General features: G+C 38.9%; 2 protein-coding genes across 3 annotated transcripts in view; both read left to right on the plus strand.

Moving 5' to 3' along the window:
* LOC101740450 (uncharacterized) overlaps nucleotides 1–15,057 on the plus strand; it is a 960,210-nt gene that overhangs the window by 487,259 nt on the left and 457,894 nt on the right. The gene's annotated exons all lie outside the window — the stretch shown is intronic.
* Nucleotides 1–15,057, plus strand: part of LOC101741428 (lysosome membrane protein 2) — an 83,289-nt gene that overhangs the window by 43,815 nt on the left and 24,417 nt on the right. For both annotated transcript variants that reach the window (XM_004925223.5, XM_062668926.1), the window contains exons 2-3: nucleotides 9,566–9,667; nucleotides 12,866–12,957. In XM_004925223.5, the coding sequence (XP_004925280.1) occupies nucleotides 9,574–9,667; nucleotides 12,866–12,957 (186 nt within the window). In that variant the 5' untranslated portion in view covers nucleotides 9,566–9,573. The remainder of the gene's footprint in view (nucleotides 1–9,565; nucleotides 9,668–12,865; nucleotides 12,958–15,057) is intronic.

A 15,057-nucleotide genomic window follows, 5' to 3' on the forward strand; every position in this document is an offset into this window, starting at 1 on the left:
CCTCTCACCCCTCCTATTTAGCTTATTCGTCAACGATATTCCCCGGTCGCCGCCGACCCATTTAGCTTTATTCGCCGACGACACGACTGTTTACTATTCTAGTAGAAATAAGTCCCTAATCGCGAAGAAGCTTCAGAGCGCAGCCCTAGCCCTAGGACAGTGGTTCCGAAAATGGCGCATAGACATCAACCCAGCGAAAAGTACTGCGGTGCTATTTCAGAGGGGAAGCTCCACACGGATTTCCTCCCGGATTAGGAGGAGGAATCTCACACCCCCGATTACTCTCTTTAGACAACCCATACCCTGGGCCAGGAAGGTCAAGTACCTGGGCGTTACCCTGGATGCATCGATGACATTCCGCCCACATATAAAATCAGTCCGTGACCGTGCCGCGTTTATTCTCGGTAGACTCTACCCCATCATCTGTAAGCGGAGTAAAATGTCCCTTCGGAACAAGGTGACACTTTACAAAACTTGCATTAGGCCCGTCATGACTTACGCGAGTGTGGTGTTCGCTCACGCGGCCCGCACACACATAGACACCCTCCAATCCCTACAATCCCGCTTTTGCAGGTTAGCTGTCGGGGCTCCGTGGTTCGTGAGGAATGTTGACCTACACGACGACCTGGGCCTCGAATCAATTCGGAAATACATGAAGTCAGCGTCGGAACGATACTTCGATAAGGCTATGCGTCATGATAATCGCCTTATCGTTGCCGCCGCTGACTACTCCCCGAATCCTGATCATGCAGGAGCCAGTCACCGTCGACGCCCTAGACACGTCCTTACGGATCCATCAGATCCAATAACCTTTGCATTAGATGCCTTCAGCTCTAATACTAGGGGCAGGCTTAGGGACCCCGGTAACCGTACTCGTCGAACTCGACAAAGAGGTCGACGTGCAACCTAACCCATGCATCAGCCCGCTGAGTTTCTCGCCGGATCTTCTCAGCGGGTCGCGATTCCGATCCGGTAGTAGATTCATTCGCGAAACAATTGCTCTTGAGTTGTTAGGTCTCCTTCGGAGGCGCTCGGGCAGTTGTTAGCAAATCCCACCCCTCTTGGCTGAGCCTTTGCTCGCCCACCTGTCCTGGTGAAACTGGAAAGGCCTTCGGGCCACCAGTAAACTTTCAATCATAAAAAAAAAAAAAAAAAAATGCTACTCGAGAAAATAACACTGTTTTGTTTAGTCCATTTTTACATATCGTCGTTGTCAAACCAAAATCAGCTATTTGCACTTTTTGAGATTTTTACTTTTTAACCTTTTCGTATAGTTCACAGCCCTATCTACCGTATAAAAAAAACCGTTACGTGTCTATAGTTTTAATATTTATCTATAGCTTTCATTTATTATAGTTCTTAAAAATTCATCATCATATAAAATTTTATACGATAATGTTTTTACTCGTTAATTCAAAATAGAGTTTTGGCACGTAACAGATTTTAGTTTTACAGCGACGATATATATGCAATAGCCGAACGCACTGTTTTAATACATTCGCGATTCATCTGTTTTGTGAATAATTAAATACAAATTAGTCTGTCAGCATATTATTATCAATGCAGGTTAGTGTTAAGTCTACGCCGTATCTGTTAAGGATGCGGGAGTCAGCAATTGTTTTGACAAACTTCTGACACATTATTAGTAAGCTGAAAGCGATTTTTTTTTTTGCTTAGATGGGTGGACGAGCTCAGAGCCCACCTGGTGTTAAGTGGTTACTGGAATCCATCTACAACGTAAATGCGCCACGCACCTTGAGATAAGTTATAAGGTCTCAAGTATAGTTACAACGGCTGCCCCACCCTTCAAACCGAATCGCATTACTGCTGCACGGCAGAAATAGGCAGGGTGGTGGTACCCACCCGCGCGGACTTACAAGAGGTGTTACCACCAGTGAAAATCCGATGATTGACTCAGCGAAGCTCTGCTTTTACTAGAGCTAGTTTTAGCAATTCTGATTGAGCCTGTGTGCTTACCTACCGGTCCACGTGAAGTTCAATAGCCTCTTAAGCTACCAAGGATTAGATAGGGAAAAAATCGGTTAACTGTAAAGTCGATTTACTGACGACAGTTGAACGTGACAACGTCATAAGAAAATACTTATGGAATGGTTTCATTTTTCAATTATCGCAATTATCGTTGCTATAAACAATTTACACCACATTCACTTTTCAATGAACTTCATACTTGACGAAAACATGTAAATGTATTATTGTATAGCAGCTGTCCACGCGGATGCATCGCTCACTCAAGTAGGAGAGAGACAGATGTCGAACGCTGCCGAACGCGGAGGCCGATTGTGCCTCTTTGTCGCTCGTTGCGCGCTCTCGCTTGCACTTTAAGCCTTAAATGGAACGCCTCAGAGCGAGGTAACGCCGCATGAGTCATATTTTTTCGTGCGTGCAGCCAGCTCCATCGAATTATAAGACGTAGTCACGTCAAAAAGTTAAAGGCTAGAAAAGCCATACGTTTTTCGATAAAATTATATTAACAACAATAATAACATAGTATCATAACACAACAACATATTTAAGGAAAGTTTTCGTTTTTAATACCTAACAGCGGTTCAATCGGATTAATGTTTTTGCCTAAATTAAAATAGAAATTTCGACGTCAGATTGACGTCAATTTGAAATGTTTTTCCTGTTAAAGGGAAAGCTTTTTATTTAGTTGTATTAAAAAAAAAAACACGCGAATTAGCCAATTTTGAAGCAATCGTCACGAATCGGAGTCGATCGGAGGAAATATTACGTATACGTGACGTGAACGATTTTTTTTTTAAATATAATGTACCCAAAAACTCCTTGGATGTATTTTTTTTATTGCTTAGATGGGTGGACGAGCTCACAGCCCACCTGGTGTTAAGTGGTTACTGGAGCCTATAGACATCTACAACAAAAATGCGCCACCCACCTTAAGATATAAGTTTTAAGATCTCGGTATGTGTGTGCGAGTAATATGCAGAGAAACATTGACAGATGTGACAGATATTTACATGTCAAAAACGCTGCTTAATCTGTGGCCGGAATTAGGTAACTTCACTGTCACCTATCATCTCATCTCATTTCATTTCATGCCATGTTTCATATTAATCAACTTCATTTCATTTCACTTCATATTATCATTTTTCATAAAAATAAGAATGTAAATTAAAATAAGACTTGACTTAAAGGCCTTAGTTATCAGGTCATAAAATCCCTTAAAAAAAACTTCACTGTCACCAGACTCCGAATCGCGCACCTGTGACCACACTATTTTACATAATAAACATTCTATATTCAAACCAGTTCATTAAGCAACAAATAAATATGTATTCTTGACCGCATTATTTACAAGTAAAATCAGTTTTTTATGTAGCATCTGTGTTCAAAGCCCTTGAACTAGGGCGCGACCTCCGTGAGGTACATGGGCCAGAACTACAGTTCGAAATAAAATTAAAAAAAAACACAAAACCACAGCTTTTTTATGTTATGACTCGGGTGACGTGGGTATGCCGTGGGTCCCGGAATGCTAAAAATACATATCTTTGTTGGGTATGTGGGTGGACGACCTGGCCCACCTGGTATTAAGTGGTTACCGGAGCCCATAGATATCTACAATGTAAGTTCCGCCACCGTTAAGACCAGGTGGGCCGTGAGCTCGTTGACCCATCTATGCAATAAATAAAAAAAAAAGATACACATTTTTGTAAAGTAATCATAGCATATTTTTAAATAGTAACCACTAACATCTAACGGGTAGTGAGCTTGTTTACCCGTCTACGTTGATCTACAAGAGAAGACGGCTAACTCCAAACGAAATTAACAATAGTAAATCGTATAAATACACAGCTCTCCAAAAAAAATGTGAGCCGTCACGGGACGCCTGGCAGATGTGAAACATCGACATTATTCTGTAAAAGTAATATGCAGAAAAGAAAAGATTGTGATAGGAACTAAATATGTCATAATGATAAATTAAAATATTACGAAAAAATAATTTGTTTTCAAGTAAAACACAGGTTATGTGTACTGTAGTAAACAGCACTGTATACACTACGGAGTATACACTATCGGTATTCGAGCTCAGTGTAGCGAGAGAGATGGCTTAACGCCGGATCGAGTGGGAGAGAATCGCACAGTCGATTGCGCATGGCGACGCGTCGCCGTGGCATGCGTCGCCACGCCAGAAATCGGTTTTACGTGCGGCTATAGATGTTTCACATCAAAAGAACTTATCAGTTGTATGGACTTTTAAAGGAACTGTCTCTAAAAAAAAATTCCTAAGTTCCGATCACATTTAGGTTTTATATCTCCTCACTCACACTAAGTTGTCGTTTGTACGCGCATAAGCCTGTCTAATCCAGTATGTTGTTCTATCAATCGTGATGTATAATTTAAGTATTTTAATTCTTAATAAACAATATTATATTTGATCGCAATCATTTATTACTTGGGTTTCGTCAGAATTCAAAACATATGTATGTGTCAGAGGCAAACTTGTTATTTCGTTGTTAAAAGCATTTAATTATTGATAACGACCATCGTTTACTGATTATTTTTGTGTATTACTAATTGCTTCCTGCATCTTCATTCATTATGTGACAATGATAATCTTCAAATTGATGAGACAAACTATGCTGCTAAGATAATATATTTATTATGGCGACAAGTCTAATTGAAAAACGTTTTTATCGCATTCGATGGGTCAATGTGAGCCCGCGGGCCAGTTCATGTTAAATTATATCGGAGACTACAGATATCAAAACGCCGCCACTTATCTTGAGATATTAAGTGAATTCTCTGGTAATATGACTACGATACTCATAACATTGGAACACATGATTGCGTTGCGAAAAAATAGATACGAATCCACCGGACGTCTTATCTTTTAGGACATTTTTGGAACGAAGTTCCTTATGGGACGATGCGGAGGGGTACCTTAACCGGGAAAAAGCGTCCATAACGTAAGATTTTTATTAGTAATGCACACAATGTACGACTTAACTTTGTAATAACGTACAAAAAATAACATATTTTTTATCATTCATTGACCACGATCTCAGTGCGTTCGTTTGCGCAATACACTAACTCTAATGCAAACAACAGTGAATGAAGTGTACCACAATAAGTTCGCACGTTATCGAATGACCGTGGGTTGTAGCGAAACCTCCAGTTTTATTTTCTTTATACCTCGAATATAACTTAAAATTAATATTTTTATGATAAGGAACTTCGTTCCTATCCGGTGTCCCACGACACCATACATCTTTTTTTTGCATCACACACGATTCCTACCGATCGATTCTAGAACCTACCACAGGTAAAGCTGGATAGAAAGTGGGAGCAGGAATTTTTTTAAAGAAGATGGCTGTTGAAAAGTATCTACACCCGTAAAGGGAGTGTGGGAGTTGTAGTATTATATGTTTTGAAAATTTAATGTCGTAATTCGGAATCTTTCGCTACATCGCACGACATTCAAAGCGTCTTATCAAGCAAAACCAAGTTAAAGATCCTCCTGGCTGAGTCCGTGCTCGCCCACCTGTCCTGGTGAAACTGGAAAAGCCAAAGGTCCACTAGTAATCCTTCCTTCAAAAATCAAGTTAAAGGACCATATTGACGCTTGAAAGGCAAACGTGACTAAGCGACAATAACTGCTTTGTACATAAATGATAGGCAATAACCATATTCTATGCGCAAAAAAAATATATTTCTAGGTCTATTAAAATCATTTCATCCTTCAGTTAGATTCGTTAAAATAGAATTTTTTTCAGGTATTTCTACTTCAAATTAGTCTACTGTAAAGTTCACCCATTGTCGCTTAGTCACGTTTGCCTTTCAAGCGTCGATATGGTCCAGTAATGAAATTAAACCCTATAGTCCTTGCAGTTGTATAAAGTTAATTAATATAAAAAACTTATAAATAAACCACGTTAAAATCTCCTACGTTGCTTAATTCAGGAAATTGATTATCTGTCAAGTTTAAGGCGATTGAAAAAGAATAATTTACGACTCATTTTGGTTGTGGTTTGACAGTTTAAATAGACGTTACCTTAATGTAAATGAGAAAATGGCTGACGCTTTTGGATGATCAAGGCGGGGATGTAATCAATGCTTCGAAGTTCCACGTTGGCATATACGCAGACGAAATTGAAAATCATTTTAATTAAATAAAATTTTAGTGAATATATCCTTCAAAAAGGACAAAATGGTATGTTAATGAACAGATAAATGACGCACCGAAGTATTTTAAGGATTCGGGTTCACTTCGCCTAACAATGTGTATTTTTCTTATCATTTAGACTTGCGGCTCATACTTGTTTCTCCATTTTTCTTACCTTTCTTTTTCTTTTTATTCTTGTTTATACATTTTCTTTCTTTTTTTTTTCTTTGCTTCGTGTGGATTGGGAGAGGCCTATGTCCAGCAGTGGACGCCTGTGGGCTGATTGATGATGAATGAAAAAAATATGAATGAACTATACTTGTTTCGACACAGATACATACATTACATACATTGATTACATAAATATCGAATTAAAATCAAACTAACAGGGTACCTGCTTGTAATCTTACAACTTCCCAACCAGATTACTGAGGCTGGGGCACGCACGCGTAGGTACGACGCGTAGGTACCAGATGGTAGGGCAGCCGTTGTACTGAGACCTTAGAACTAATGTCTCAAGGTGGTTCGCGAAATTTACTTTGTGGATACCCACGGACTCCGGTAACCACTTAACACCAGATTGGCCGTGAGCTCGGCTAACCGTCTAAGCAATAAAGAAATCAAGTGAAAAACATTAACAAAAATATTGAGCGTCTGATCTCAGTGAGCATATTTACGGCGTGAGATACAAAATTCCTAACAAAACAGTTAAAATCTTCTACTCAACACAGATAAAGCCGTGGGAACGTAAACTCATAGAATACGGCAGACTGGGATTATTTCAACTAGAGATGTTATCATAAATTCACACACTCGGAATAAATAAGCGATGCTAAGAGATGTCCATACCTAATTACAATGTATGATTCTAAAAAACAAATATGACTTGAACAATAAAACTATAAAGATGCATGTTTAATCACACATAGTTAATTCTGTTATGTAGCTATTTTGGTTTTAAATGTTGTTACGCAGCTGATTAGGATACTGGTTTGAATAATCGAGATATTTACTGGTGGTAGGACCTCTTGTGAGTCCGCGCGGGTAGGTACCATCACCCTGCCTATTTCTGCCGTGAAGCAGTACTGCGTTTCGGTTTGAAGGGTGGGGCAGCCGTTGTAACTATACTGAGACCTTAGAACTTGTATCTCAAGGTGGGTGGCGCGTTTACGTTGTAGATGTCTATAATATCTATGACGGATAAGTTTTAACGGGATTGTGTTCTTTTAAGTTTGGGGCAGAAACAAGCGGTATGGCAACAGCTTGTGCCAGCGGCCATCTACAAAAAAAACCTCTAAGTTGGAAATTCTTTTTTTCTCCTACCTACGCCGAAAGTTCGGTTTTCCTCCCGCTGTACAGGGAAGAAGGTCTAAATTTTCCTCCCTGAGTACTGACAAGACAAGGGTAGGAGAAAAAATAGTATGTGCGCCGCGGGAAAAAAGTAGGACATCTCATCCCCCGTGTTTGCCAATTGCAATTTTACACGCGGGAGGAAATGTCCAAATTTTCTCCCTTGGTGCACAATGAACTATTCAGTTTTTTTCAAGCGCTAACGTTTTGTGGGTTTTTCGCGATCTATTGACATTGTTATTAAAAAGGGCGACAGTCGTTTTTTTATTAGGCGTACATAACATATATACATATATAGTCCGTTCCTGACAAAATTGCTTCGTATTCAGAAAGCTAACGATCAAAATTTGGTGAAGGAACACAGAAATTAAAAAAAGAACGTGTGGCACTCGGGAACTGCCGCGGTAAAGCTATTGCATAGCATTTTTTATCAACTTATGCAATTATAATTAGACAATGATAATTTAATATTAAAACAACAATAAAACAAGACCACGCTATATTAAACATTAATAAAAGCAAAACCTTAACTGTCCCCTTCACACTCATAAGCTAGACCGCGCGAGAGAGAGATAGGCAGACTTTTTATGATGCGCATGCAGTGTGATGTCACGCCACGCGCTTATTCACAATCACTACACAAGCGCAACGTGTGAATTTGTTGAACGCGAGCTACATGGTAGGCGGAGTGAGGGGCGTAAGGTTTTTTTCGTTACGGAATTTCATGATTTGGTCGCCGCGCTCAAGGCCCGCGATAAAATCTATGCAATAGCTTAAAAATCATAACTCGAAAAGTATCAAAAGTCGCATACACGGGGGTGATTCTGATAGCGCTACTAATGCTCTACCTCTGGGCTTCGGTTTGACACTTTTTTGGGACACCCTGTATAGCGATGCAGGTTTGCATGATTGTTTGTTTGTGGTCTATGCGGCGGCAAAAAAAACGCTTAGCGAATTTGACAGCAGATAGCATTTTGTATCTTCTATATAATAACTCGCTAGGTATATAAAAATGAATTGCTGTTCGTTAGTCTCGCTAAAACTCGAGAACGGCTGGACCGATTTGCCTAATTTTGGACTTGAATTATTTGTCGAAGTCCAGAGAAGGTTTAAAAGGTAAATAAATACGAAAATGCTCGGAATTAAATAAAAATAACAATTTTATTTTTGTTTTGATGTGTCGTCCCCCGTCGAACGGATTCCTTTTGTTTGTTTTAAGTTTATTTTATACAAAAGCTTAGGTCTTTTGTTTATCGATTGAGGCACTACGAAGTCTGCCAGGTCAGCTAGTTTACTAGTAAATAATTTTATGCGTAGGTACTCTTTAATTAATACCGTAATTACAGCGTTGCCATTTCACTGAGATTAACGATAAACCACACAACTTAAACTCATTTGTTTTAATGATTCACGCGTCACGCTCGTAATTTTGTGGCACTACATATGAGTCGTCTATTATCAAAGGTGGCAATCTGTGCATTTGGACAATTTTTTTTTATTGATATGTCAATTCATATTGATTTGAATATAATCGTCTCCTTCAAAGAATACGGTTCAAAACCTGCATTAAATAAAGGTTAATAGTTAACCTGTTATTTATCTAAGATGTCGTTCCGAAGAGTTTTGTGACTGCCAATGGAATACAAAGTCAGTAATTCGTTTTTCTGATTTACCAATCATTGTCCAAAAGTCAGATTGCCGGCTTTGATAATAGTCGACGCATATATAAGAAGCTTTTTAAATAATTATCTGTATTCGGACTAATGGTTAAGACATTGGATTGTGGATTGGCACTGGTAGATACAACAACCACGCCTGTTTTCAAAAGCAAACTGTAGTGTGAATTGAGTCAAGCTGGGAGAGAGGGTGGCTTGGTAGATCTTGACTAGTTTTTTTTTTTATTGCCCTTGTAGGCAGACGAGCATACGGCCCACCTGATGGTAAGTGGTTACCGTCGCCCATGAACTTCAGCAATGCCAGGAGCAGAGCCAAGCCGCTGCTTACCGAGGTAGAGGCGGATAGTGAGATCTTGAAGGTCAGCAGGAATCATCAAATACGAATTTATTGTTGCAGACATCAAAATGGTGATCGGAGCCAAAATAACGCTACAGAACATGCCAAGCAAAGGGCATGTGTCTCTCCTCAGGTTACAGAGTTTCACAGTGGAGAAACGACGTAAGTACCGTTCTTCTTCTTTGTCGTTTCCTCATTACTGAGGGTCGTGACCACCTTGGTCCAGTTTTTGCACCAGCTTCCTCCAATGTTGCCTGTATTCGGCCTGCTTAATGGCGCCCGGGACGCTGGTGTTTGTGGCCTCCTTGATAATGTTCGTCCACCTGGTTGGCAATCTTCCTCGACTTCTCTTTCCTTCCTTTTAAAATCTGTCACATGTGCTACACGACACAATACACTTTATTGCACTGACATTTTTTTTTATTGCCCTTGTAGGCAGACGAGCACACGGCCCACCTGATGGTGAGTGGTTACCGTCGCCCATGGACTTCAGCAATGCCAGGCGCCGAGCTAAGTCGCTGCCTACGCTTAATACTCTCCACAAGCCTCATTTGAAAAAGGACATGTCATAGCGCTTTGGGAAACACCTTGGGGGGGAGCTCATTCCAAAGCCGGATGGTACGTGGCAAAAAAGGATATCAAGAAGTGAAAGGCTATTTGGTTTCAGCGAAATTTTTGCAGGAGAACCATTTTAAGTATACAATGTGAAAAAAAACGTCCTACTAAAAACGTCTTCGGCTATTTGAATGGGGTAAGCTTAATTGAAGTTCAAAGCAACAAATTTAAGAGCGGACGGTTAGCGTGGTGTGGACATGTGATGCATAGAGAGGAGATGCATGTGACTAGGAGATGTATGGAAATGGTAGTGAATATAAATGAAATTGTTTTTTTTTTAAAACATTTTCTACGTGATCTACATTATTAATACTATAGCCACTTTCCGGATTGATATACCCTTTGTGGGACCCCCTATTTTTGTATAATAATGTAAACTTTTTTTTTATTGCTTAGAGGTGTGGACGAGCTCACAGCCCACCTGGTGTTAAGTGGTTACTGGAGCCCATAGACATCTATAACGTGAATGCGTCACCCATCTTGAGATATAAGTTCTAAGTATAGGTAAAACGGCTGCCCCACCCTTCAAACCGAAACGCATTACTGCTTCACGGCAGAAATAGGCAGGGTGGTGATACCTACCCGGGTGGATTCACAAGAGATTCTACCACCAATTGCTCTTGCTAGGGCCAGTCTTAGCAACACTTCCGGTTTGAGCCCCGTGAACTCACCTACATGCTAAGGAGAAGCTGAAATAACCCCTCAAGGCTATCAGCATAGGCAGGTATACCCTGGTATTAAATCACGCTATGAAAAATGAAAACCATGATTGTTCGTAAAGGATTTTGTCAAAAAACCTGATTTGTACAAGAAATAGTCAGTGTTTGGTCTCGATAGAAAGACCCAACAAAAAGTGAGTTTTTTTTTTAAATTGAAACTCATTTTATGCTAGACATTGACGAATATCAACGTTTTAAAAACAAAAAAGCCGCCGCAGTTATCGTTAGACCATGGTTAGACCATTAATAAAAAAATCGGCAAGTCAGTGCGAATTATTATATGATGGGTTCAATAGGAATTGAAGGAATGTAGTTAACGATTCTTTGGCATAACCATATAACATGCGTAAGCCTTAAAAGTTTTTCATCAACAAATGATGGTTGACATCCCCGCAAAATTATAAAAACAAACCCGCAAAATTATAATTTGCGCAATTACTGGTGGTAGGACCTCTTGTGAGTCCGCGCGGGTAGGTACCACCACCCTGCCTATTACAGCCGTGAAGCAGTAATGCGTTTCGGTTTGAAGGGTGGGGTAGCTATTGTAACTATACTGAGACCTTAGAACTTATATCTCAAGGTGGGTGGCGCATTTACGTTGTAGATGTCTATGGGCTCCAGTAACCACTTAACACTAGGTGAGCCGTGAACTCCTCTACCTATCCAAGCAATAAAAAAATAAAAAATAAAAACATGACCTCCTCAGTGGGTTGCGATTCCGATCCGGTGGAAGATTTTGTGAAGCACTGCTCTTGCTAGGACTAGTGTTAGCAAATTCTCTCAGGTTGAGCCCGTGAGCTCACCTACCCGTCCGCGAGAATCTGGAATAGTCCCTTAAATTGATAATTTGAAAATTTAAATTTATTTTATTCCAATTTTCACATAATTACTTTGAAGTTAGTTTGATTTCAATATTCCATTGTAAAGTTGTTCCGAAATAAACTAACATTTCTAAACTTATTAAGAAAATCGTTACTGAATTCGTTGCGCCCTAAATGTTAAGACGCTGCTTCCCGACTTCATCAAATGCTAGAGAACCCTAAAAATAATTCATAACACGCTCATACCGAATTTGTTAAAAAAAAGTCTCGAACGCAATGTTTCCAAAACTTATACCACAAGTTTTTTGTCAGTTGTTAAACAAAATAAAAACTTATGATATGTAATCAAGCGCAGCGGGCAAAAAAAAACTAGGTATAAACATATGTGTGTACAGTGTGTAGTTGTAAATAATACGAGATGAAGGAATCTGAGGAATTGGTTGAGATGATACCATCAGCTCCTTTTTACCATCGCACCGCCAGCCATCGGAGTAGAAGTTCATCCATACTACCTGGAGCCACTGCGTTAATTCACAGTGCGTTTCCAGAGATCTTTTTTGCCACGTACCATCCGGCTTTGGAATGAGCTTCCCTTCACGGTGTTTCCCGAGCGCTATGATATATCTTTCTTCAAACGAGGCTTGTGAAGCTTAACAGTAGGCAGCGGCTTGGCTCTGTTCTTGGCATTGCTGAACTCAATGGGCGACGGTAACCACTCACCATGAGAGAGGCCGTATGCTCGTCTGGCTACAAGGGTAATAAAAAAAAAGTAATATTTTTAACATTGGATTTGTAGAAGTTAGGTCCTCTATTTGCTTAATGGTACTAGTAAGCTAAATCCAACAGCTTACCTTATAACAGTGGAAAGCTGATCGGTTTTAAAATGTTATCACAAAATATAGACAATTTGAAGTGATGTAAAGTGAAGTAGACATAGACACCTCAACGTGAATGCCCATACACATCTTAACATGAGATCGAAGTTACAATTGAATAATCTAGAATACCTCACTCTTTAGACTTATTCGATGGTGTTTGACTAATTCCCACACCGGGAAAAAAATTATGTAAATAAGAGGTTTGTTTGCTCTTTATATATTATACCCGTGTCTTCGGATGAATTAATGGGCAGACTCTTAACGTATCAGATCTCTGACCGATTATAATCATTAGTTTGAAAATAATGTAACATTTTTTTATTTCAGACTCATTAATAAAGCTGTCGTATGGATCACTTCTGATTTTGACTGCAATTGTTTTGGTGGCCATCAATCCGATTCAGTTGATCTCTGACGGGGTGAGTGAGTGAAATTCTGTAATTATTTCGACGGGTTGAAAGGCAGTTTGATTTAAGCTATATTTTCGCTGATTTTCAGGAGAGCCATAATAATAATAATTTAAAGTTTAAAATTTGGAAAAAATATCATGACAAAAAACTTCTTCTTTAGCTATTTGAATGTGGTAAAGATAATATTGGAGTGAAATAAAAACATCGTGTTGTTGATGCTAATACCAAATAAAACGCACCTTTAATTACAAATATAATTGTCGTGTATTATTTAAGCGGAATTACGCTTAAACTAAAAGCTTTTCACCCGTCGATTTCCAATGTATAAGCGTATTTTAAATTCGTTCTTGTTACATCGAAAACATATGTTTACAACTGCCACTTAGCATTTATCGACGAAAGGTTTCAACTATGAAAGGAATCGGCTAATAAAATGAGTAAGTAAAATGAATACTGGTGATAGGACCTCTTGTGAGTCCGCGCGGGTAGGTACCAGCACCCTGCCTATTTCTGCCGTGAAGCAGTAATGCGTTTCGGTTTGAAGGGTGGAGCAGCCGTTGTAACTATACCTGAGACTTCAGAGCCTATATCTCAAGATGGGTGGAGCATTTACGTTATTGATGTTTATGGGCTCCAGTAACCACTTAGCACCAGGTGGGCTGTGAGCTCGTCCACCCAACTAAGCAATAAAAAAATTAAAAGTAAGGTAATAATCTAAAAGCTAAATAGTCTATTACGTACCTAGTATTTATTATAACTAGCAAAGGGCTGGATACGGTTATCTTGTCTCTATTCGCGTAGCAGGAAAAAGCAGTCTGGACGGCAAATACTTTATAGTATAATACTATTATTTAAAGGATTTCGGTATCTATTCTTCGGCGTTCTTTGTGATGTTTGTGGTGCTTCGATAACCATTTAACACCAGCTAGAGCTAATATATAAATTGTAGCTATAAATCTAGAAAATACTACATGTTTAATCTATATATTAATACGTGAAGTAAAAACTTTGTATCCCTTTTTACGAAAATTGCGCGGACGGAGGAGTATGAAATTTTACAAACTTATAGAGGATATAGAGAAGAAGTGCACAATGCTTATATCTTTTTAAAATAATGCATAAAAGATACATTAAATCAATAAAGAAAACATTACACACACTACATACCATGTATTTAACGCACACGTATGCATAGGTATTATTTATTGTCAAACTTTTGTTCTTGACGTCTGTTGTCAAATTGAGAATACATGTGTACAATGTTTGTCTTTGTATAAAATACAATCGTAATAGTTTACAAACTTACAATTACAATTAATTATAGTCGAATTTCGACTACTGGGGGACCTCTAGTTCGTTTAAAAATGCATTGTTTCTTTTTCTTTCTAAAATGCACTTAGTCAGTCAGTCGAGTTCTTTTAGACTTATTGAATACTAGCGGACCCGACAGACGTTGTCCGGCAAAAATTCATTCAAGTCGATCTAGCCGTTTAGTTGTAATATAGATAAATAACCTAAACCATCCAGGGTAAAGCCTAAACGCGTACAAAAAAAATCATTCAAATCGGTCCAGCCGCTTAGGAAGAGTTCAGTGACAAACACACGCACAGAAGAAATATATATATTAAGATTTACGTCTATTTCGGGTCGTTTTTCTAAATAAATAACTTTCATCGTCTTACATCTTAACAAAACAGTAAAATGTTCATGAAAATAACACGTTTTGACTATTTTAATAGCGGTTATTAAATATTAACGTTGACTTTATATAAAATTATTCTGAAAACGCAACACCCTATTTTATAATTATTGGTTTGGTTAAAAGACGCGTTTTTGGACACGTGACTCAAGCAGAGCTTGTAATTGAGACTGAGAAGCATTCGGCGAACTGCAATTAAGCATGAGAATTAGACATGCGTTTGAGAACACTCAGTCTATATTGTACTGTGATATAAATATTTAGAACTTACCGCAGGCAGACATGTATAATCTCTATATATAAAAATGAATTGCTGTTCGTTAGTCTCGCTAAAACTCGAGAACGGCTGGACCGATTTGGCTAATTTTGGTCTTGAATTATTCGTGGAAGTCCAGAGAAGGTTTAAAAGG

The sequence above is a fragment of the Bombyx mori genome, chromosome 6 (genome assembly GCF_030269925.1).
Source record: "Bombyx mori chromosome 6, ASM3026992v2".
NCBI classification, from domain to species: Eukaryota; Metazoa; Arthropoda; class Insecta; order Lepidoptera; family Bombycidae; genus Bombyx; species Bombyx mori.